The following is a 22,449-nucleotide window of genomic DNA, read 5'->3' on the forward strand; positions in this document are numbered from 1 at the left end:
TACTCTAAACACAGGACACATACTATATATTCGCTTTTAGCAACTTATGTAACATTACTGTCACATCTTTAGCCGTTAGCTCGCGGGCTAATGGCTAGTAGCAGTATAGCTAACACTAATGGCAGATTATTTCTAATTTATATAAATGTCTTGCCAAAAGAAAGACAGTCACTAAAAAAGTTTTAAAAAAAATCTTTTCTGTCAAAACCTTTTCTATACCTATTCTTATGTCAAAAATACAGGAGAGAAAACATGAGAAAAAAATGTAGATAAGAGGGAAAAAAAGGGATTACTACTTTTTTTTCTCACTTGACACTTTTTTCTCACTTCAGAGCTTCCGTAGGCACACAGATCGCTGGTGGACAGAGAAAAACTTTATTTGTAGCATTGCAATTCTCACACAAAGACTGTATTTGACATGATTATAGTATGGACTCATGGTCTGACATTTTATATTTATTCATGGGGAGTTCTTGAAAAGGTTAGAGGCTTCATTCCCACCGGAGTTTCACACAGCCAAAAACGTATGACACATCATGTCATCATGTACGTTACTTTGGATAAAAGGATCCACCCAATGTCATATAATGTAATATAATATTAATGTATAGTGGATTGTAACAAGGAGTAGATGTGACTCTTTAGTTCAAAGTTACAGACGGCTCTTTGGTTTCCTTCATGAGACCTCTGTCACAAGGCCTGGGGGGCATGTAGACAGGCGGTGGGGGAGCATTCAACACTCTTCATATAGCTCCTTTGTTAGGCCCCTGACATACACACACACACACACACACACTGTCCCTCTTATTTGTACCACTGTGCCCCTCTCTCTCCTCTGTGGCCACCCATGCCATCTCATCTCTCCCATGGGCTCCCCATATCACTTTACTTCATTATTTAGCGTGTTATTTTTTCTCCTCCCTGATCTATAGTCCCCACATCACAGAGGCAGCTAATTAATTATGGATGGACTTAAAGGGGGGGTGAGAGAGTTTGGGGGGGGGGGTCTAAAAAAACGACCAGACACTCGCCTCATTACATATGCGCACTGTTTTTGGAGCTTTATTAATTTATATCTTGTCAGGCTATGCCGAAGCCTTCAGAAGTCTTTTGGTTTTTTAATACATTTATTTATTTATATAGCATCCCGCTCTTGCTTTCGTCTTCATCCTCCAACCACTCGCTCTCTCTCGACCCAACCCCCGTCTACAGTATGTCTTGATTCTTATCTCTCACCTTCTACATATCTGCACGCATACACACACTAGCCTGCCGACTGTCTCAGTATCAGCTCTTGGTGAATGTTAAAAGGTGTTTTGCTCACTGGTGAGTAGAGATTATCTCATCTACCCGCCAAACACTTGTTTTATTAATTTTTTTTCTTTTACTTTTTTCCATTTGGTGTGGGACAAGGTGGTGCGGTACACATCAGAGTGCATTGAAAATGAAGGAGGGAATATTTTAGAACAGGCTTGACCTAGAACGACAGCTGCTCTGCTTTGAGAAAGCTCATGGCGACGTTCAATCAAAACTGGCATCTGGGTGTCGGCAGTAAGATGTCAAAAAATATAGGTCAAGCATTGTAAGAATACTTTTGTTAGGAATAATAATAGCTTTGGCTTATTTTTGTCTCTAGAAACTTTCGAAGTAGGTACAATCAAAAAGTGAAGCTATTTCCTCTTATTGTGTATGCAGGAAATTTTCAACTAGTTAATATATACAATACATCTTTATAATCTACATAATTATATATTCCTTTACTGTTAACAAATGGGAACTGCTGTGCTAGCCTTAGGCAGCAAAGCTAACAGCGGCCTTTGAGGGAAAACAAACACAGAGAGGTAAGGAAAGCCCTCTGGGCAATTGGCTTTGAACAGAAGTTGGAGACTTGGATGCTCGCCATCATAAACACACACTTTGTAACATATACACTCATTCACATACTCAAAAACACAGGTACAAATACACACTTTAACAGCCCAAGTCTGGGTTTGAGGGCTTATTTTGTAGTTAATGGTTGATTTTTGTTTGTGCACTCAAAAACAAAGAATTTTAACTTTGGAAAAGGCAGTTTTCTGCAGCAGTATCCACATCTGTTGCTGTTAAAAAATGCTTATAAAGATATCAGAATGCAAAGACAGTGATCAAAATCACAAAATAGAGCAGATGTTTTTTGTGCCGCGTTCTGGTGCAGAGAAACCATCTGTAGCGTGCATTCCTTCACACATCATTTCCACCTCACGCGCACATGTAACTTTACTATAAAAGGCTCTTACCAGTCACAGTGGACAAAATGAACCTTATAATGAAGCGAGCTGCCGTTCAGTACAAAAACAGGTCCTTCTCTGGTGCATTTATGGGTAGCGAGGAGCTACAATCGTCATTCAGTCCTCTGTTGAATTGCTATCAGATATTAACTGATGGATAAATAAACTAACTCTGCTCACCTATTATCTGCAATCATCCACACGCATACACACCCCTCTCTTTTCCTCCCTTGTTGGTCCTCCTGAAGTGTCACATCTGGCCAAGAAAACCACAGCATCCGTTTTCACAGATGAAGTGAAAGCTGAGAAGTAGGAAAAAAGAGAAAAAAGATCTCTTCCCGCTTCAAACGAATCCCCCCAGTGAAATATTGTTTCAATGTACTCTGCACTTTGTAGCCCTAATGCCGGCTTTGAACTGTTTTGGCACCTGTCACAAATACTGATGAAATAGTTTCTCTCCATAGAGCACTTTTCTCTTTATTCTCCTCACTTTTCCTCAATATCCCCATTCTCCTCCCACCTACCTCCATCTCTTTCCCAGTACCCCTTTCCACTCTGACTGAAATGCAGTGTGATCTAGTATTCAGGGCTTTGTACAGTTTGATTTCTGAACTCTTGCAACATGCCATCAATGAACTGGTTCACTTGCAATTGGCTTGTCTTGCTGCTATAGTAAGACTTAGAAGTCTTTGATGTAAAGTGCTTGAATTCAGATTCATTTTATAAAGTGGCAGGCCACCTGACTTTTTCACATTCAACACCTTCTCTTACATATTTTCTAGAAAACTCTTTTCTGTTTCCTGGTTACTATGAATAACAACTTATACCAATCAGCCACAACATCGAAACCACTGTCGATTTAGGAGAATAATATTGGTCATCTTATTACAATGCAGTGTTCTGCTGGGAAACCTGTTGTCCCCAGCAGAACAGTGGATGAACAGTGTATGCCACTGGTTAGTACCATCCACCCCAACATGGTTGCAGACCAAGTACACACCCTCATGGCCTTAGCACTCCCGGATGGCAGAGAGCTCGATGTGTTGACTTGGCCCCCAAGTTTCCCAATCCAGTGTGTGGGATGTGCCATTGCTTACAACACGCAGGACTCTAAGGATGCGCTGCCAATCATGGATGAATTAAGAAAACCTGGATAAGAGCATGAAGGCGGGGTCCCGTTCATTCCTTTGAGAGCTACTCAGTGGCACATGAAGCAAAAAACGCTCTATTTCCTGAGTCTGAAAGTACCTGGATCTTTCTCATTATGGGGCCCATCGGTTGCAGCGATGTTTTGGTGGGTAGTGCATGTCAAGTGGCATCGACATGACTGCCAGGTTTCCCAAGCAGGACGTTGCATTGTAGGGAGATGATCAATGTTATTCACCTCACCTGCCACTGGTTTATTGTTTTGGCTGATCGGTGTATACCTCCAACTGACAACTGCAACTGCATTTAACCCATTATTATTAGATTTCATATTGCTATATACCTTGAGATGACAAGTCATGGACTGAATGAAGGAAAGGGATACTATAAGGAAAGAGGACTGCCAGAGAAAACGACAATCAGACAGCTGAGCTGACACAAAGTCAATAGACGGATGAATAAAACATTGGTTAGCTGCAGCTTGCGCTAGAGGCTATGCTAGCTTCTGACACACCGGTATCTACAAGGTAACTTGCATGCCTTTTTTTTCATACTCTCGTGGCACCTTTGACAATGCGAACCCACAGCTTTTGACATGAGCATCTATTTTATTGAGGGAGGAATTCAAAAGCCACAAGTGCAAATAAATCTCTGCTTTCCTCTCTCTTTCTTCTTCTTTCTCTGGCCCCCTCCATCAAGCGTGGTCTGAAGCCCCAGGCTGTTAATTAAGTAGGATGTTGTCGGGGGGCTTTTGTTTCGTGGTTTTTGACTGTAGGATGGATGGTGGGATGGGTGGAGGGGAAAGAGACAGAAAGGTGAAGAGGGATCCAGGTATTCTTCCTCATACTTCTGGTTGCTCTGTTTCTCTGTTTCTTGTCTTTTCTTTTGACCATTTCTTTTTTCCCTTTCCTTGCATCAGCAACTCACTGACTCACCCGTTTCACTTTGCTCTGTTCCCAATTAAACTCACCTCCTCTTCTTTTCCCTCCACTCTACCTTCACTTTTTATTACACCCTTTTCACTTTTCTTTTCTCTCTCCACTTCCTTCATTTCCTCCTTCTCTCTCCAACCATCCTTCAGTCCCCCTCCTTGTTCTCATACTAGTTTTTTTCCTTTTCCTCCCTCCACCATTCCCCACCTCACTCCGTCCTTCAGAGCCATCCATTTTGCCTCCCCTCACCCACCTTCCCCCCAGTTGATTATACACCAGGTCTTCTGTAGCCCGTTTCTTCCTCCTATAGTATTCCCCTCTCTCATTATGTGTTATGCATGTGTTTGTGTGTGATCAGACACACAAGGCCAGGGCTAAGCAGCCTAATGAACAAACTCCAGCATTGTGTTCAGGCCCCGGGGACGCGCTGTAGCTTCTAATGTACAACAGCTCAGAGGAGAGGAGGGGAAAGAAAAATTCACTGACAGTGAGCCAGCTATCTGCTTAAAGGAAAAGCTGCAACAAGAAGTGAAGTCGAGGGTATGCAGTGAATATTTTACAAGGATCTGGTCGGTGTTTTACTATCCTAAGCTTTTCTGACTTGTCATTATGTTGTCCTATTCTGCAACTAGATAGGACACACTGTCAACTTCAAGCTATTCTGCACTCTTCTTACATAGATCTTGTTAGATGCATATTTTGGACTAGAGGGAGGATAAGGAGGAGATTTTTTTGGAGGTTATAGTTTAAATTCAGGTGACATATGTATTTGGGTTCCTTAAGCTCAGTGGTTTTGGATGTTTTTCAGGCCAAGGACCCCTTATCTAAAAGATAGCCAGAGCAGAGACCCACTTTACACATATTGTGGACAGCTGAATTGCACTTGAGATAATTCTCTGAATACTTTGGGACGCTTGTTGTTTGTGCTTGCCCGTAGCTGCTAAGTTCGGGGCAGTTGTGGCATGGCTTGGGGCATTTGCCTCAGCCTCTGCGCTTCCGCTCGTGGTTTCTGGTGTGGACTCTGTGTCAAAGTATTTGGCTAGTAAAGGCACAAAACAATAATATCCATACATTGGGAATAATAATACAACTAACAGGCCAATATGTTTCAGTAGTTTGAGTTCACTTTGTCGTTATGGATAGGTACCGCACAGTGATTTAATGTCAGCTCGCTCACTTCAAAATAAAAAAATGCCTATTTATCTTGACTAAACAAAAATATAATGTGTATTTTCAGATATGTTTTGAATTCTTGAAAAAAAAAAGTAAAATAAATAAATCAAACTAAAATAAAAATTTGAATTATCAAACCATAATTTGGCAGCCTCCTGCAGTACCATTAAGGTCTGCCGAGCAGTTCTGGACCCCTGTTGAAGAATCAAACAAAAGAACCGCACACTTTATTAAAATCTCCCGCTAAAATTTAATTTTGCAATGTTTCGATATAACAGATCTGTGTCAGGCATTTTCAAAAAAATGCCTGACGAAAATGCAGTGAAAATGCCTGACAAAGATCTCTGTTAGATTGAAATATTGCTGAATTAAATTTTACTGGGAGCTTTTAATACAGTGTGCAGTTCTTTTGTTTAATTCTTGCCTTGGTTTAATTTTTTACACCCCTGTAAAAGTCCTTTGGATATTCATGCCATCCACCTCACTTGGACCCTTGTTAAAAACTCAGGTTTTAGGTGAATGATGGATCAGAATCAAGTCCACAGTGTCAAGTCTCCTTTTCCTTAAAAATGAAAAAAAGGTTGATTCCACATGTCTCTTGTTATGTGAGTCACTCGATTGTGAAATATGTGATTTGTCAGCAGTGATCTGGTTTATTATCCTTTTGGCTCAAACTGTACAGCACAGGGTGGATTAGTTCCACCCAAGCCCTAACTCATATTGTATAAGATCTGTCACCCAACCTCCTGCTCTCTCTCTCTCTCTCTCTCTCTCTCTCTCTCTGTCCGTGTATTGACGAGATCTGCATCGCTGCCAAATTGAGGCATGAACACTTTAATGACTTCATTTCCTCCAGCACATGCACACATGCATATCTCTGCAACATTACATACTGCGTGGATTGTCCTGTCTTATCCTGCCTAAGTAATGTAAATGTGTACACACATTAATTCAGCTGCACATTGAGAAACTTGTTTGTCTGTATACATCAATGCAAGAACACACACACACACACACACACACTCTCCTCCAGGCTGGGGTACTCCACTGGTGTGAGCCAGTGGATGGGCTGCTTCCAAATGATCTAAACAAGACTCTGTCAGCTCTTACCAATATCAGTGACTGATGTGCACACACACATTCACAAAAACAAAGTTCGTGAGCTCATTACTCCATTCCACACATGGACATAATACACTGGAGCCTATCTTCCAGCCATAATGATGCAGCACTGTTGTGATGCAAATAGTTTCATTTGGTATATAATGTTTTGTAAACTTTGCATGAAAATCTCTCTTGCTTTAGTGTTGTCGTGCAGCATTTCTATCTAGTGCAAGGCCAGTGGTAGTGTTGCACAAGCCCGTAACACATATGAACAGAACGTCACAGATCTTTGGGCGGATGTGTCGTGGCAAATCTGGCATGAATTCCAATATGTAACCCACAGTTTGCTCGCTGTGATTTATTTCATCACCCCTTGTCTTATCTTACTGCCTTGTTTGCTTCTGAGTGCATTAAACAACCTCGCTCTCAATTTACCATATTTGTCTCTTTTAGGGGAAAAAAAAACTAAAGGATCTCTTTTTTTTGTCTCTGCAGGACTGCCCACAGATCCTTCCCTCAACTCAGATCTACATCCCTGTCGGGGTGACCAAGCCAATCACCTTAGCTGCCAAAAACCTGCCCCAGCCCCAGTCAGGACAGAGAAACTACGAGTGCGTCTTCCACATCCAGGGGGAGACCCACAGTGTGCCCGCGCTGCGCTTCAACAGCACTTCCATCCAGTGCCAGAAAACAGCTGTGAGTAAAAAGGCATAGAAGATTGGAAATTTGGGTAATCTGGTTGTATAAGCGGAAGCCATTAAAGCCCCATAAATGTTGGAGAACACAGCATGTGGTGGTAGCATGCAGTAGTGCCAAAATGGATTGTGTTGCTTACAAAGATTATTTTATTGCTGTTAGTGTATAAAGAGGATTCAGGTTGAAAGATACTGACAGTTAGGTAAGGAGGAAATGATGGATCCTTTTTTCTCTCACAAGCTATAGTTTCGTTTCTATCACAAGCTTTTGTTATTGCTCCTTTGGAACCAAACGTAACATCTGCAAACATGTACCCAGACCCTAGATCTGTTTCCACCACAGACAGTGCTCTTAAATGTGGGCGGGATTGTTGTTACTCGCTGTATTTTCTTGTTCACCAGTGATACAAACAAAAGTCTGCACCCCGTTAATTGTCCACAGAGCGGGGTTGTCAGGGAAAAGCACAGAAGCGGCACTCCACCAAGTCATTTTCCCAAGTGACGATTAGAATATATGCAGTTCACATAATCTGATCACAACTGATATAGTAATAATAATAATAGTAATAATGATAATGGATTGTATTTAATGGCTTGGATTTATATAGCACCTTTCAAGAGACCCAAGGATGCTTTAGATGGTATAAAGAATTTTTAAACCCTTAAAGATCCACTCATTAGTCAAAGTGTATGTCATCCAAGAGAGACAATAAAAACAGCTGGAATGGCCAAAGTTGTCATGTTAAAGTTTCCATCTTAAAAGCTGGCGACAGTCAGCCCAGTGAACACTTTTCTTTTTTCCTCCATCTACAGCTGCTGCTAGAGGCTTCAAAACATCTCTTCTTTTATAGCTGTAGTTTACTAATGTACGAAAAATGGTATGAACAGTGGTAAAAATTAGCCAAAGCTCAGCCCTGAACATAGAGTGTTGATTATCTACCAATGAGCAGACTGTAGTGTTTTTAGCTCCACTTTTTAGTTCTGGATCTATATGCTAGGTACCCCAAGCATGAGGGGGATGAAAAAAGGGGATGGCAAGGAACGGTTCCATAGGTTCCATCCATGACTTTTCACAATTGAAAAGTATCGAACTCAGCTTGGTGGAAACACAGCTTACTATAGTTGTGAATAAGATCAAAACTCAACCACTGCATCGACCCCATCTAGAGTGATCCTTTTATTTTTGTAAAGGCTAAAGCATAGTCATTTAACCCTATTACCTTCACCATACAATGCAACTAGGTAACTAAATCATGATCCCAGTAAGGACATTGACTCGGTCAAGGGTTGAATAATGGCCTCCTACATCTAATGACCACTTTGGACACTAACATACTCATTGTCATGATAGATCACCGTGCGCCACTTGGACACTGGCTCTGTTACAATCTAGATAAATGATCCAATGCTGATGTTCCCACATTGAACTGATAGTTGGCAAATAGATATTGACGGCAATAGTTCACACAGGCATTATTTGAATTGAGACACAATTACAGTAAGCCTTTGCTGTGCAGGAATTTTCCCAGGTTGTCTGTGCACTTGCTGAAATCATAACAGATTATCGGGGCTCATGCCATACATCATTATATCATTGATCGAGTGTGAAGCTGCAGTGGTCAGCTGCATAGTTTTGTTCCCTGCTTCTATGATTTTTTATTTTATGTATTTGTGGCTGGCAGGGATGAGTGGTGTATGCCAGATTTAAGTGTTCTCAAGGATGTTTTTCTATAGAAGTTTTCTAATAAGAATCTGTGTGTGTGTGTGTGTGTGCGTGTGTAGGGGATTTACAGGTAGGCAGAAGATTTTTCGCGTGTAGGTCCATGCCTGTTCTGTGTGTTGAATTATGGGGGTGTATCTTTGTGTGTGTGTGTGTGTGTGTGTGTGTGTGCGCGCACATGTATATGTTTGTGAGGCTTCAAACTAGCGTGACAGATAAGAGGTAGCTAGCGTTGCGCTTCACTGAGGCTGAAAATGTGAAGAGGAAGTCTGTCTCTGAACCTAGTTGGGAGCGGATTGATCATGTTTACACCTCGACTCTATACCTCTTTCTCTCCCTTCCTCTCTCTGCCTGTAGAGCTCATCTTTCTCTCCGCCTGCCTCCCTCCGTCTATGATACTTTCTTCCTCCCGCTATTCCCTACTTTCCTCACTGCATCTCTCTCGTATTCTCATTTCTGCTGCTCGCTTGTCCCTGTCTTTTTCCATCTCTACATATAATGCCATGCAACAAAGCTGACGCAAGATGAGAGCTGTTAATTGTGTTTTAGATGAGGGTGTCGGTACTGTCACCACAACATGACACACATGGAAGAAAATCTTGGACAGATTAAAATAAAACATGTAGGCGTCGTCATGTCTGGCTAATAAGCTGTAGCACCTTGAAGAACTTTACCACCTCTCTACATGCTGCGCCTTGTCACAACAGTCACAAGAATATGCCATGTAGATATTAGCAGACGCACATAGCACTCATCAGCAGCAGTCTGCGTTTAGCTGTATAGCCCGCCGGGTAGCCCCTGTGACAGCTAGTGCAGCTTTTGATTCTGTCCGTATTGACAGGCAGTCTTCAGGTGCTGGCACGTGCTAGCAAGTTGTTTGTGCAGGCAGGGCTAATTAGCTAGCGATAGGGTTGTCTCTCCATAGAGATGTCTGTTTATTGACTGTTTATTGTAGCTGCAAGGCCAGTGCTAATCAGCAGCAAAACCCAGGCCCAGCCAAAAGCTGAATTTCTCCATTTGATGTCCACAAAGCAGACATGCTAGCAGCAATTAGCCTTGGGCTGTCAGCGCTTAGCCCTTGTTAGCAATTAGCCGTGCCAACTTGACTGCACAGTCACATACCGATGCATCAAGTCTGCATGGGGCCCGCAGTGAAATTCAGAGGATGAAAAAGGTGCCAGCTGCATGAACTTGCCATTAAGGCATAATTCACCCAGGCCTGGCTTATGAGTGTAATTATGTGTCATGAATTATTAGAATGAGAGTCTTATTATAGCTCTGCAGCAGTATTTCAAAAGAATGAGGGTCTTAAATATTAGTTTATCCGTTTATAGACCTTCATATCTCCACTTTTCATGCGCACCCCTCTATGTTTGTTCCTACTTTGACAGTGTTAAGCACCAACTCAATGAATCATGTATGACTCTGCAGTAGAAATAGACTTCATCTGTTATGCTGCGTACACACTGCTGCTTTAGTTTGTAGGCACACAGCTACAGGGATGGGGGTTAATCAGTGTCTGCGTGTGTGTGCATGTGCATCCTTCGATATGCCTTAGGCTATGGATCCCAGGATAGCTGCGTATGTGTGTGTCTGGCTGAGCAGTTTCATTACACCACTGAGAGAAGACTATTGGTGGAGGGGTGGTTTCTAATCAATGGGATAAACACAGGGGTGCTAATCCACAGTTTAGCCTTGTGTTTGAGAAACACATAAGTGTTAACCACTGTGTCAAACTGACACGCTCACTCACTTGTAAAGACGAGGACAAGGGCAGAGACAAGAGAGCTGTGGCGAGAATTCCTATAAAGTAATAATGGAGAGGAATAGAGAGAGAGAGAGAGAGAGAGGACAGAATACCGTGAGGTGGAGAGGACAGAGGAAAGGATAAATGCAGAGGAAAGAAGGATGGGAAAAAACGACAGGAGGAGATGTAATACTAGATTGTGGAAACAGCTGAAAAATGGAGATGAGAGCACGCAAGACAGACTAGAGAAACCAGAGCATAGTACACAATTTCAGGTGAGATGAATGGAAAAAAGTGAGAGGGAGAGTGATATTGAAGAGAACAGAAGGTGGGGAGAAGAGATGAGAGGGTGTGAGAAAGGAAAATCAGCTCAAAAGTCTCCCCTGTGGCCATTCTTCTCTCTTTCATACAATATCATCACACTATCCAAAAGAAGATAACCGTCCACAGGATATTCAGGATATCCAGCGTTGGATCATGTTTAAACCCTAGTTTCCCATACTTTATGCCTTTTACAGTGACCGTAATAACTCAATACTCTTATATAGTATCGGCTAACAGGAGGCTGTCAATAATATACTGTATATGTGACACAAATGATATACGATAGTGTAACGTCAGCTCCATACTAACCTTGTTGGGTATTGACTTTCCATATCTGCTTATGAGGGAGGGGGGATATTGATTCTATGGTATTTCTGTATAAGGTTACTGTACATACCAACTGATCCCAAAGGGGAACGAGCAAGCGAATCACAAGACATGAGAAAGAATGCCACGGTGGAGAAAGGTTGGTTTACGCAAGCAGAGACATGAAACAAGTAGGGCACACAATATGTTGAGACTTTGAAGAATTATACGTTTGGGGTAGGGATTTAAAATTTGCTTAAAGCATTCATTTTTTGCTGTGTTGAACTTTCAGAAACGTTTATATTTACACTTTCCCTTTTCTCACTTTTAAAGTTGGGTACTGAGCCAAACACAATTCAACATTTTTGGAACCTCTGAAACTTTATGAAATGGCAGATTGTCGAAGGTCTTACAGCGAGTAAATTGGAGAAAAACGCTGATCATTTTGTTAAAAAAAAAAAAAGTCCTTCCCATATTTCTTAGTGCCAAACAAGCCCACATTACCACTGACACATACGGAGCCATTCGCCAGGCCGTATGGTAGCAGTTAACTCCGGTCAGCAGCCACCAAAACACCAAGCTTGTGTCTACATCGGCTCCTTTTGGACTCCTGACCAGCCGAGGCTGCTTCCTGATGCGTGTGGGCCAATCAGAGGCTGAGGTGAAGGTGAAAGGTCCAATAAGATGCTGAGCTGTGGGCTGGGAAGTTGTGCTCAGAGCGCCAGAGGGGCCATGGGAGCGAATAAACACATGCACACACAATGCTTGCGCACACAAACAACCACACTCTGAGGTCAGCGGAGCCGATGGAGCGCAGCTGGGCGTCGTTTGAAGGCCGAGGTTGAGAGAAGAGAATTTAACTATGTGAGACTCTCTCTCTGTTCCTTTATCTCCCCCCTGTTCTTAGCTTTTGGCCCATTTGTACTTCACAGTCTCCATTTTCCTCCTCTCTCTCTCTCTCTCCCTCCCTCTTTATCCCCCTTTCTTGTTTCTCCCTGGAGGGCAGGAATGAGAGGACAGATAATATCAGTGCGGGCCTTACACCATTACCTTCCGTCTGATAAACCACTCGGCCACTCCATCACCCTCTTTCCCTCACTCCTTCACCAACAGGAAAAAAAAAACAGACACAGGAGCAGGAGGAGAAAATCTAGTTTGGGATAGGATGTGTGTGTGTGTGTGTGTGTGTGTGTTATTCTTCTGCGTGCAGAGGGAGCAGCTGTTTGTTAAAGGAGAAATGGGAAGTATCAGGGGTCCTGATGGCATCCAATTAAGGCAGATAAAATGATGATGAATTGCAGTTGGGCAGTGGAGACGGACGGTCCTGTGTGTGTGTGTGTGTGTGTGTGTGAGAGAGAGAGAGAGAGCTCATGCACACAGACAAACACACACACAGAAAGACAGCAGAAGGGAAAACCAGCAACGCAGAATTGAAGACAGAGATGAGAGAACGAGAGCAGCGTGAGGGAGGAAAGTAAAAGAAAAGCAAGGAAGTTTTGGGGAAAGAATAGGAGCGACAAGCGAGATGGATGAGGAGGAGGAGGAGGGAAAGACTGCAATGAGACTGTGTAGAGGGAGAGTTTTGGAGGAGAGAGAGGACAAATAATCTGCTCCCTCTCCAATGGGGAAATGAGAGAGGGATGGCAGAGAAGAAGATGGATAGATAAATGAGTGGATTGATAGGTGGAGCAAATAGAGGTCTAGAGAGGAGGCCAAACATGGCTGCGGGGAGAGCGGTTAACACAAACCACACTGGTCTAATAGTGTCACACAACCCCTATGTGGTATGTGTGTGTGTGTGTGTGTGTCTGTGTCTGTGTGAGTGTGAGAGAGAGAGAGAGAGAGAGAGAGAGAGAGCCGAAGCACAGTGCTGATGCAAACTTTCTCTGACTTTTTGAAGTTTAAGGGATTTGTTAAAGATGGAACTAAGATGTAACTAACTAAGATATAAAAACTGAAAAAAGGTAAATTATGTGGAAAAAATCCTTTCATTTTGAATGCATACACATAAATTCACACATCCACAGTTCTAAAGGTGGCAGAGACGAGGCTAATGAGGGCCTTGGCGCTGGTCGGTGGAGGGTAGGCGCAGCGGAGCATGGTACAGCCCGGTCTGGCATGGCCTGGCACAGCTTAATGAGATATAAACACTAGACCTGCCACCGCAGTCAGCCACAGCACACACTGACACTGTTTTAATTGGCTTGCAGACTGTGCGTGTGTGTGTGTGTGTGTGTGTGTGTGTGTGAGTGTTGAGTGTGCGGGTGGATTGAAAGTGCATGGGAGATTCACTAGAATTTATTTTGGAGCCCTGCAGATTGAGGAGCGTTCTTCGTTTCATTACTTTGTCCATAAATCGTGATCCCTCAGACAGCACTGATTCCATTTTGATTTTGGGGCACTACATTGCTTTTGTTTGTGTGTGGGCGATTGTGAGAATTCAGTGAGGTTTTGTGCGTGCGGCTTGCTTACTCAAATGTACACATTTACTCTGTAACAGTCTGTTTGTGTTTACACTGACTGCTCTGCGATCCATCTTCTGATGAAGCAGCTGAAAGTGAGGGAGGGGAGAGAGAGAAAGCGCCTTCCCCTTCTCACTTTCCTCACATGCAGTTCTTCATTCTCCAACATCCCGCTCTCCCAGTCATCTACCTGTCTCCATCTCTACCTCCTCCTCCTCCTCTCCAGCCTCCTTCTTCCTCTTCAACTCCATCCCATCATTGGCTCACCGCCTCTCCTCCTCCCTGACAGGTGAAGAGCACAGCTCCCACGCTCCTGTCCTGGATAAATAAGAATTAATTGCCGCTCAGCTATCAGCATATGCCAGCTTCTCCACCCATCCTCCACCCCACTTCCATCATCTGTTTCTCATTTCTGTCTCTCTCCTTGTATCTCCGCAATCTGTAACCTTTACTCTACATCTCCTCTCTCTTACAGCAGCGCTCCACCCTTCAATGTGTTCAGTTGTGTGTGATGGATTGATAGGCAAAGGAGGCAGCAGAGGGGATTGTTAAGATTCTTATGCTATTAGTCTGATGAGTTGAGCAGAGAGACAGTAGTTAAACCTGGGGGGAAGACCTCTGCCTGCCTCCGTGTCTCTCTGTCTGAATGCATTTGAGGCTGTTTTAAATCCATGCAGTAGCTTGAGTTGAAGTCAGACACCTCTAACACACACTGTTTGCATTATAACCTGCTTATTCTCCGAGTGAATGTCTGATATGCTGCTGTAAGGTTGATTGATATCATAGCAACTGAACCACGTTCTATTTCCACTTAATATATAGTATTTCACAAGAGACGCAACACTCGGTGCTGTAATTGAATAAAGAAGAGCCTTTTATTAAAACATTTATTGCCATAAATAAATTGATTTGTACATTTGAAACATTGTGACATCAGCAATAAGAGTTGCTTCATGAACAGGAAATTAAAGTAACAGAGATTAAAATGAAGGTGGAAGGAGTTTGTGTGAAGAGTGCATTTGGCTTCCACCCCTGTTATTAATGGCACTGAGATTAAAAACCAGCCACCATCAAGTGGTGTTGATTTGAGTCACATGACTTGGACCAGAGTCTCAATTTTGATGATTTTAGTCTCGACTTAGGGAAAAAAAGATCTAGACCTCATCTTGGACTGAACACCAGTAACTTGTGACTTAACTTGGCCCTGAGCCTTTTGATCTGAAAATACTTGTTTCTGTCTCCCAAATCCAAAGATTCAAACGTCAGACTCATTCATTTGAAACACAACTGCTGTACATTCCCAGCAAGTCGACAGTTAATTCCCCAGAGCCACCTTGTTTGATCCAATCTCACAGCATCCAATCAAGTTGCAGGAGAGAACCATGAAGAACTATTGTCAAAATACTGAAAAGCAGTTAGAAAAATTATGCCCAAGATAATTTTGTTTAAAAGAAAAAGGTCAGCAAGCTAATACCTAGCTAATTTAAACTCAATAATTAAATAACTTTTCACCAAGAAATACATGCACATTTTAAAAAGCATTAATGATTTAGTTAAATTCAGCATTGGCTTTTCTTTTGGTCAAGGGCACATAATGACTTGTTAAGGAAACAAAACTCAAAAGTTCTGGCCTTTGAACTTTGTTCTGGACTTTCCTGTCTTGACTTGGGACCTGAGTGCAAAAATTTGAGACTTACTTTTCTATCAAAACAATGACTTAGTCCAACTTCCACCATTGCTTGCAAAGACAGATAAACAGATAAAGACAGTAAAAATGTGTAAGTTGTTTGCGTGTGTTGTGTTGCCGAGGGCTGCTTTATAGATCATAAGGCACTGCAGTCATGCATTTGAGAGAATAGATGTTGGTGGCTGATGGCTTGCAAAATAAACAGTTTTGAGACTGAGCGGTGGAGTTTGCGAAGGGGAGAATGGCCACCAAAAGAATGGCATGAGTCGACAGAGGAGGAAAAGGGGTGAGGATACTGAAAATATGGACGTTTCTGCAAACGACCAAAAATCAGGCTTTTGTCCTGGGAGCAGTCTAGTAAGCTTACACTAGCTTAATGCGAAGGCTGGAAAATAAGAAACACTGGCTATGGCAGCATTATTTTTCCCTCAAGCCAGCATTTTCCCCCCTCCTCCCCTCTCGCCTTTTCTTTCCATCAATGAAGAAAGTTTGTGTGCAAGCTTGTATGCACACGTGTGTGTGTGTGTGTGTGTGTGTGTGTGTGTGTGTGTGTGCGCGCGCGCGCGTGTGTGTGCGTGTGTGTGCGTGTGTCCAAGAGATAAGCTGGGTAACTGGGTCCAGCCATGCCCTCCAATCCTGTTAGCATTAGCGATTAGCACTGGCTAACAGGGCCCTATTATGAGCGGGGGCTGATTCCACGCCGCCTGACCCCACACATACAGTACATACGCACACACACACACAGGCTAAGCTATAGGAAGGATTACCACTTGATCCTTGATTAGGAAGCCGTATCTTGCTGGAAGTTGTGTGTGTGTGTGTGTGTGTGTGTGTGTGTGTGTTTGTTGTGTATACATTTATACCTTGACATACAACTCATTTCACATGGGCCAACATTCAGTGCCTGTCCTCTACTTTTCTTCCACACTGTCCCAATGTGACTTAAAACTGCGTCACAAAAGTATTTTAAATCGAGAATAATCTGGATTGAAAGATGTTTTGTCAGGTCATATTTTTTGGTAACTGACGTTGTCACCTTGAGAGAGCTACGGAGGGAAGAAAGAGGAAGAGAGTAACCTGCTCTATCTGAGTATGGGCTCGCCCTGGGCTAGTTTGGTATTTTTAGCCGTCCAGCTTGCGCACGCCTTCAAAATGACTAATTATCAGGCTGTGACCCTCACAGAAGCTACCCCATGTTACTTCATACCTGCCTCCCTTCACCTCTCCTTCTCCATCTATCCATCATTTCCTCCTTCCTTCAGTTTTCACTGACAAAAGTCCTGATGGTTTTCATTGGCAAAATGTATTTCCTTATTTTTTCTGTCATTATTTCACGATTTATTTATTTATTTCTCTGCCCATTTCACTGGTTCTTCTTATGTATTTATCTTCTCTTTGAAGTGCCTATTCATTATTTAACTTAGCACATTCCTCATCTTTGTCCCTTTCTTTCTCTGTTGCTTCAGTTTTTTTGTAATTATCTGTGTATTTTCTCTTCATATTTGCATCATAAAAACTAAATAATGTAATAGGAATGCCAGCAAACCCCCTCCACTCATTTTCAGTTTAGGGATGCTGAACACTGGATTGCTCTGAACGCTTTTCAGTGTGTAATACTTTTTCTTTGTGAAAGAAAAGACAAATACTTCAACTTGGGGTTCATTTTTTGCACCTGTCCACTTTGTCAATTAAAAAAATCTGCAGAAATCAGCATGTTGGCCAATACTAATATTTTATTTTAAAGCCAATATTGCCCAATGATGTGACAATATTATCATGCATCCCTGCTTCAGTCTGTTTTTTGGCCCTCCATGTTTCCTTGGGTCAAAGGCTACAGACAAAAGGATTGTTTCAATCATTGGGATTACATCATAGAATATAGATCATAGTGGGTTTGTGGCTCCATTTCAATTTTTTATCTCCCCTTCACACATGCAAATCCTGACCTTTTGAGAGAGTAACCTGCCTAATGTTTGCATTTTCATATTGGAATCTGCTGTGCAGTGAATAAACCATGTACCAGGGTGCATGTGTGTATTCCCTGAACTGTGTATAGTGCAACACTGGTTCAGTATGAAAGTTTAATAAGCCTTCAGTGCAATGAGAGGAGATGAGCTTTGGATCATAACCTAACCTTTCCTATGCCCACTGCCCATTAAACACACATACATACATACACACACTTCCCTGAACTAAATATTCATGTTGTTGTTGAGAAAAGGTACAAGCAGATCCCAGCCCCCCCCCTCAACATACACCCCCCTCCCCTGAGCATGGATGTGCAAACAGACCTGTAACATGGGTAATAAAAGAAGGAGAGAGGACAGGCAGTGTTGTTTTAGCTGTCAGCACCTCCACACTTCCAGCGTGTGTGTGGTGCAGCTTATCAGGGAGAGGACTTGTCAGGGTGTAAAGCAGGGGTTAAGAGGCCTACACACATCTATCATCTATTTCTCTATCAGCGGAATTGGCCCCTCTCATGATCCGGAGGGGGAACAGGCAGTGCTCTGATTGGCCAGTGATCAGAGGAGCGGGGATGGAAACGGAAGGAAGCTTGACCCCGTGTCCTTTACTGTGGCCTGTCTTCAGCCCAGAGGGGATATAACAGAGCAGCATTAAAGACATAGTTAATGATACTGAAATGGATATAATATACAACTTATGACATATTTGGCAGTGAATTACATAGAGAAAATTGTCCTTAAGCTCCTGCTGTCTCTGAAACGATAAACACACTTCTGACTTCCATCCAATACTGGAGGCTGACAGACAGGAGGTTTGAGATTAGAGATTATAGGCTTATGGGTTGTAGGAAAACACACAACCCATTGAATACAATACATAGTAAAAAACTGCCTTTCTTTTACTCAAACACAAATTTGGGAATGATATTCCAGACCACCTGAGGAATACAAGTCCAATTTTGACCTCCGGCTAGCTAACCTTTCAGCAGAAATAAACATGTCTACTAGAGGCTGGAATCCCCAGAGACCCCACGATACAGTTCTATCACAATACTTAAGTCATAATACAATATTATTGCAATTTCAAACATGTTATGGATGCTGAATATTACAATATATTGCAATTTATTACCCATTTTCAACTGCAAATTATTTCCTAATGGTAAACTTTGCTGTTTTATATCATGAAATAAAGTTTTAAGTCCGTTTATCTCACTTCAATCATTTTTATTGCAGTAAATTGTATCTATTGGACTTAAAAAGAAGTCACTTTTAATATTTCAGTAGGCTACCAAAAGTTGCATTTGTATTTGTAATAATAATATTTTATATAATAACAAAATTGCAACTGGGCATGTGTTTATTGATATGATATTGCCACCCAAAAAATATCATGATACTATGCTGTGTAGATTTTTTTTTTCACATCCATAATGTACACAGTCATTATGGACCAAACGAAAACAAAAAATGTTTGGTCTCTATAGCTAATATCAACATTCATTACAAGTGTATAAAGGATGAAGTTTTGTATGACTCAGTTTAAAGTAATGCATAATTAAGGGTGTGGCTGCTTTAAGTGACATGCTGCTGGCTCTTTTTCAGATCTACTCATCACTCCTCCATAGCTCCACACTCTCCTTAAAATCCATCTTGGATTTTTGGAGCCAGAGGTGTACATCTCTGGCTCCAAAAATCCAAGATGGCAAAATGCCACACTCGACAAGTAGATACAGCTGTGGCTTGCACAGCTACATGACTTTCCCAACAGCTTCATGACTTGCCCACTATTCCTACACAATCAGGCCACGATCAGTCCCCTGAACCCCTCGGTTTAGGAGCTGAAGCCCGGAAGCAACTGCAAAGTTAGCATTTAGCTTGCTATGAAGTGTTAAGCTGAAAGAGAGGGGGTTACGTTTAGTGTTAGGGTAAGGTTTACTTAATGCGACTCATAAGGCAAATCATTGTGTATAAGGAATTAGAAAGTGGATCATTGCTACGTTTGGCCTCATATTTCTTCACTACGATGTCATGCTGTAGCAGGCTTTAAATAACAGCCGCCATGTTGGGTTTGTGTTGTAGTGGTGGTCGCGGTTTGCAGCCTCCAAACAGAATGTGGCTGCAGCTATACACGTCTCAAACTTGAGGCTTCAAAACAGTAGTCCACAAACCAATGGGTGACGTCACAGTGGTTCTGTCCACTCTTTTTATACAGTCAGTGGTTTTGGCTAGACTGGCCACCTGTTTTAAGAAAGGCTGTCTAAAATTTTATACGAGCTGGCATTTAGATTTTGTTATTCAGGCCAACTGAAACAATTAGCAAACTTTTCTCCCTCTTTATTTAGTGTTTACATAAGATATAGCTTAATGGAGATTTACTGCTGCTACCGTTTTGGTTTTTGACCACTTCCAGTTTTGACAAGTCTGAGACAAGTGTGAATGTGTGAAGCTTCTTGTTTTCTAGTGTTCTTATATCAAGATTGGTGGCAAAGTTTGAAACACTTAAACAATTGCCAAATGTGAAGCTGCCCTTCGCTGGGTAACACCCCTCTTTTTACTGCTCTGTCTGTCTCTTTTTCTCTCTCCCTCACTCCTTCACTGTACCTTCAGTCCATGTTTTATCACATCTGTCTCATCTGTTTTTCTCCCCTCACTTTCTCCATGTCCACATGTTGTCTGTGCATTGCCGCTGTGCATGTCCTTTACTTTCCCTCTTCCTTTTCTCATTCTTTTGCATGAATATGCACACACTCACATGTTCTCTCCATCTCTACCCGGTGAGGAAGTGCTGTTGTTCCCAGGCAGACTGGGTGGTCTCTTGGGGGAGGAGGGGAGAAAAAAATGAAGTTCATAAGCTCGGACTTGAGCAAAGAGAAATAATAGCTGACATCCCAAACATGTGTTGTTGTGTGAATGTCTTATCTTCCTGTGCTTTCATGTGCTTTTATTTATCATTTTTTATTTCCTGTATAGACCGAGCGATCCATCTTTGATGCATTCGCTGGCATCCGTCTCTTGGAAAGTGTCCCGTGTGCAGAATGCATATTTATAGTACAGTGTGCACATGTGCTTCTCCGGACATGTTTGGTATATGCGATAAAGGAATCTGCTTCATATTTCCTTGTTTGAGTGTGGGCGTTCTGGGGAATGGAGGTAGGGGAGAGAAAGTGCGACTGAGACTGATGGGGGAGGAGGAATAATGAGCGAGAGAGAGAGAGAGAGCGGAAAAGAGGGGATGGGGGATAGTGAGAGAGGGTGAGGCAGAGGAACGTGTGAAAAGACCAAGGCAGACATGTCAGGGAACAAATTGAAAATGCCAATTTCACTTTAGCCCCCACCAGCTCAGGCGCTTCCAGGCCAGCCACGGCCTCTTATTCCATGTGTAAATTAATGGTGTCCACAGAATAACACACAATCACCTCTCTCTATCCATCTCGCCCTCGCTATTTCTCCTTCACCCTTGCTGCTGGATCATCCTCCCTCCACCCATTTTCCCTCCACACTTCCTTCATCCTTCTTTTCACCATCTTTTCTTTCTTTCTTTTTTTTTTTTTGCTCCCTGCTCTCCAATTCTCCGTGCTCACTCGACCTCCATCTTTTCCGACCCATCAGCCATTCCAAACATTTTCCAGTCATCATCTCTTGTCGCTTCTCCCCTTTTATTTTTGCACTATCCTGCACTCCGTCCAGTATTATTGTCACTTTTCAGACTGTCCTTTTCTTGCCACCCTCAAACTTACCTTTCCCTTCCTAAATGACTGCACCGTAGTAACTTCAGCACGCCTGCTGTACTGATTCTCCTAAGATACCAGGTTCACTGGTCTTAAAACAGAAGTTCTTCTCACACAAAATAGTCATGAAGATCTATGTCTGCTGACTTGGAATATGTCTATTATGTGGATAGTGATGTGGGGATAGATATTATTTTAGAATTTGGACATTGTAATATTGAAAGTGTTGTCTTTTCCTGGTTTTAAAGGCTGCATTACAGTAAAGTAATGTAATTTACTAAACTTAATAGACTGTTCTAACTGTTCTATATTTTGCCTTTAGCCACTAAGTCATTTTACCTCTTGCATATCCATGTCCAGGGACCTAGTGTCTGATAATCTGCTCCTGATTATATCAAGATTACTGATGATTATTAATCAAAAATTTCATTTTTTAAAATATTTACGAAAGCACCAAAAGTATTGTTGCAATATATGTATTGAGGTATTTGTTAAAAAATATTGTGACATTTGATTTCCTCCATAACAGCCCTAGCTGAAGTGAAAAAAAGGACCATTGCAACTTCCCAGAGCCCAATGTGATGTCTTCAAACACCTTGTTGAGAACAAAGCCCAAAGATGTTCATTTTACTAATATACTGTAAACGTAAAAGAGAGGCAGCAAATCCTCCCATGGAAGCTAAGGGTTTTTCACTAGTTTTGGAATGAAGAATCAGGATCAGCTCTAATGGCCAAATACGTGAATGCACATACATGGAAACTGTTTCAGGGTTTTTTTGTCTTCTCTATGCACATACACAGAAATAGACATAGTTAAAACAAGGACAAAAAAGCTAAACAAATGTGAACATAAACATGGGATTTATATAAACATCAGCTGCTATATACACATATTAATATATTCAAATTTCCTTGAAAGATGAGTCGATAAAAACAGCTGTCAGTTATCTTTTGGCCACTCAACTAACCAATGAAATGACCAATATTTTTTTTTGCACAATGAAGATCTTGCTATAGTATAGTGGTGCAGTGTAAAGCCAGAAAGCTTGACATATATTAATAAAACTTTCTGTTAAAGTTTTCTAGTTGGGTGTTCTGCAGGCCAGCTCCCAGGTGGAGTTACTCAGGGGTAAAAGTTTCCTCTTCAATAGTTCATGGCTACTAAATAACTTAGAGCACCAAAATGTGCCC

The 22,449-nt window shown here is 42.0% G+C and overlaps 1 protein-coding gene across 4 annotated transcripts in view; it reads left to right on the plus strand.

Moving 5' to 3' along the window:
* The window catches only part of LOC121954181 (plexin-A1-like), a 230,490-nt gene that overhangs the window by 152,279 nt on the left and 55,762 nt on the right, over window positions 1-22,449 (plus strand). For all 4 annotated transcript variants that reach the window (XM_042501521.1, XM_042501533.1, XM_042501523.1 and 1 more), the window contains exon 10: window positions 7,118-7,318. In XM_042501521.1, coding sequence (XP_042357455.1) covers window positions 7,118-7,318 — 201 coding nt within the window. The remainder of the gene's footprint in view (window positions 1-7,117; window positions 7,319-22,449) is intronic.

The sequence above is a fragment of the Plectropomus leopardus genome, chromosome 2 (genome assembly GCF_008729295.1).
Source record: "Plectropomus leopardus isolate mb chromosome 2, YSFRI_Pleo_2.0, whole genome shotgun sequence".
Taxonomy (NCBI): Eukaryota; Metazoa; Chordata; class Actinopteri; order Perciformes; family Serranidae; genus Plectropomus; species Plectropomus leopardus.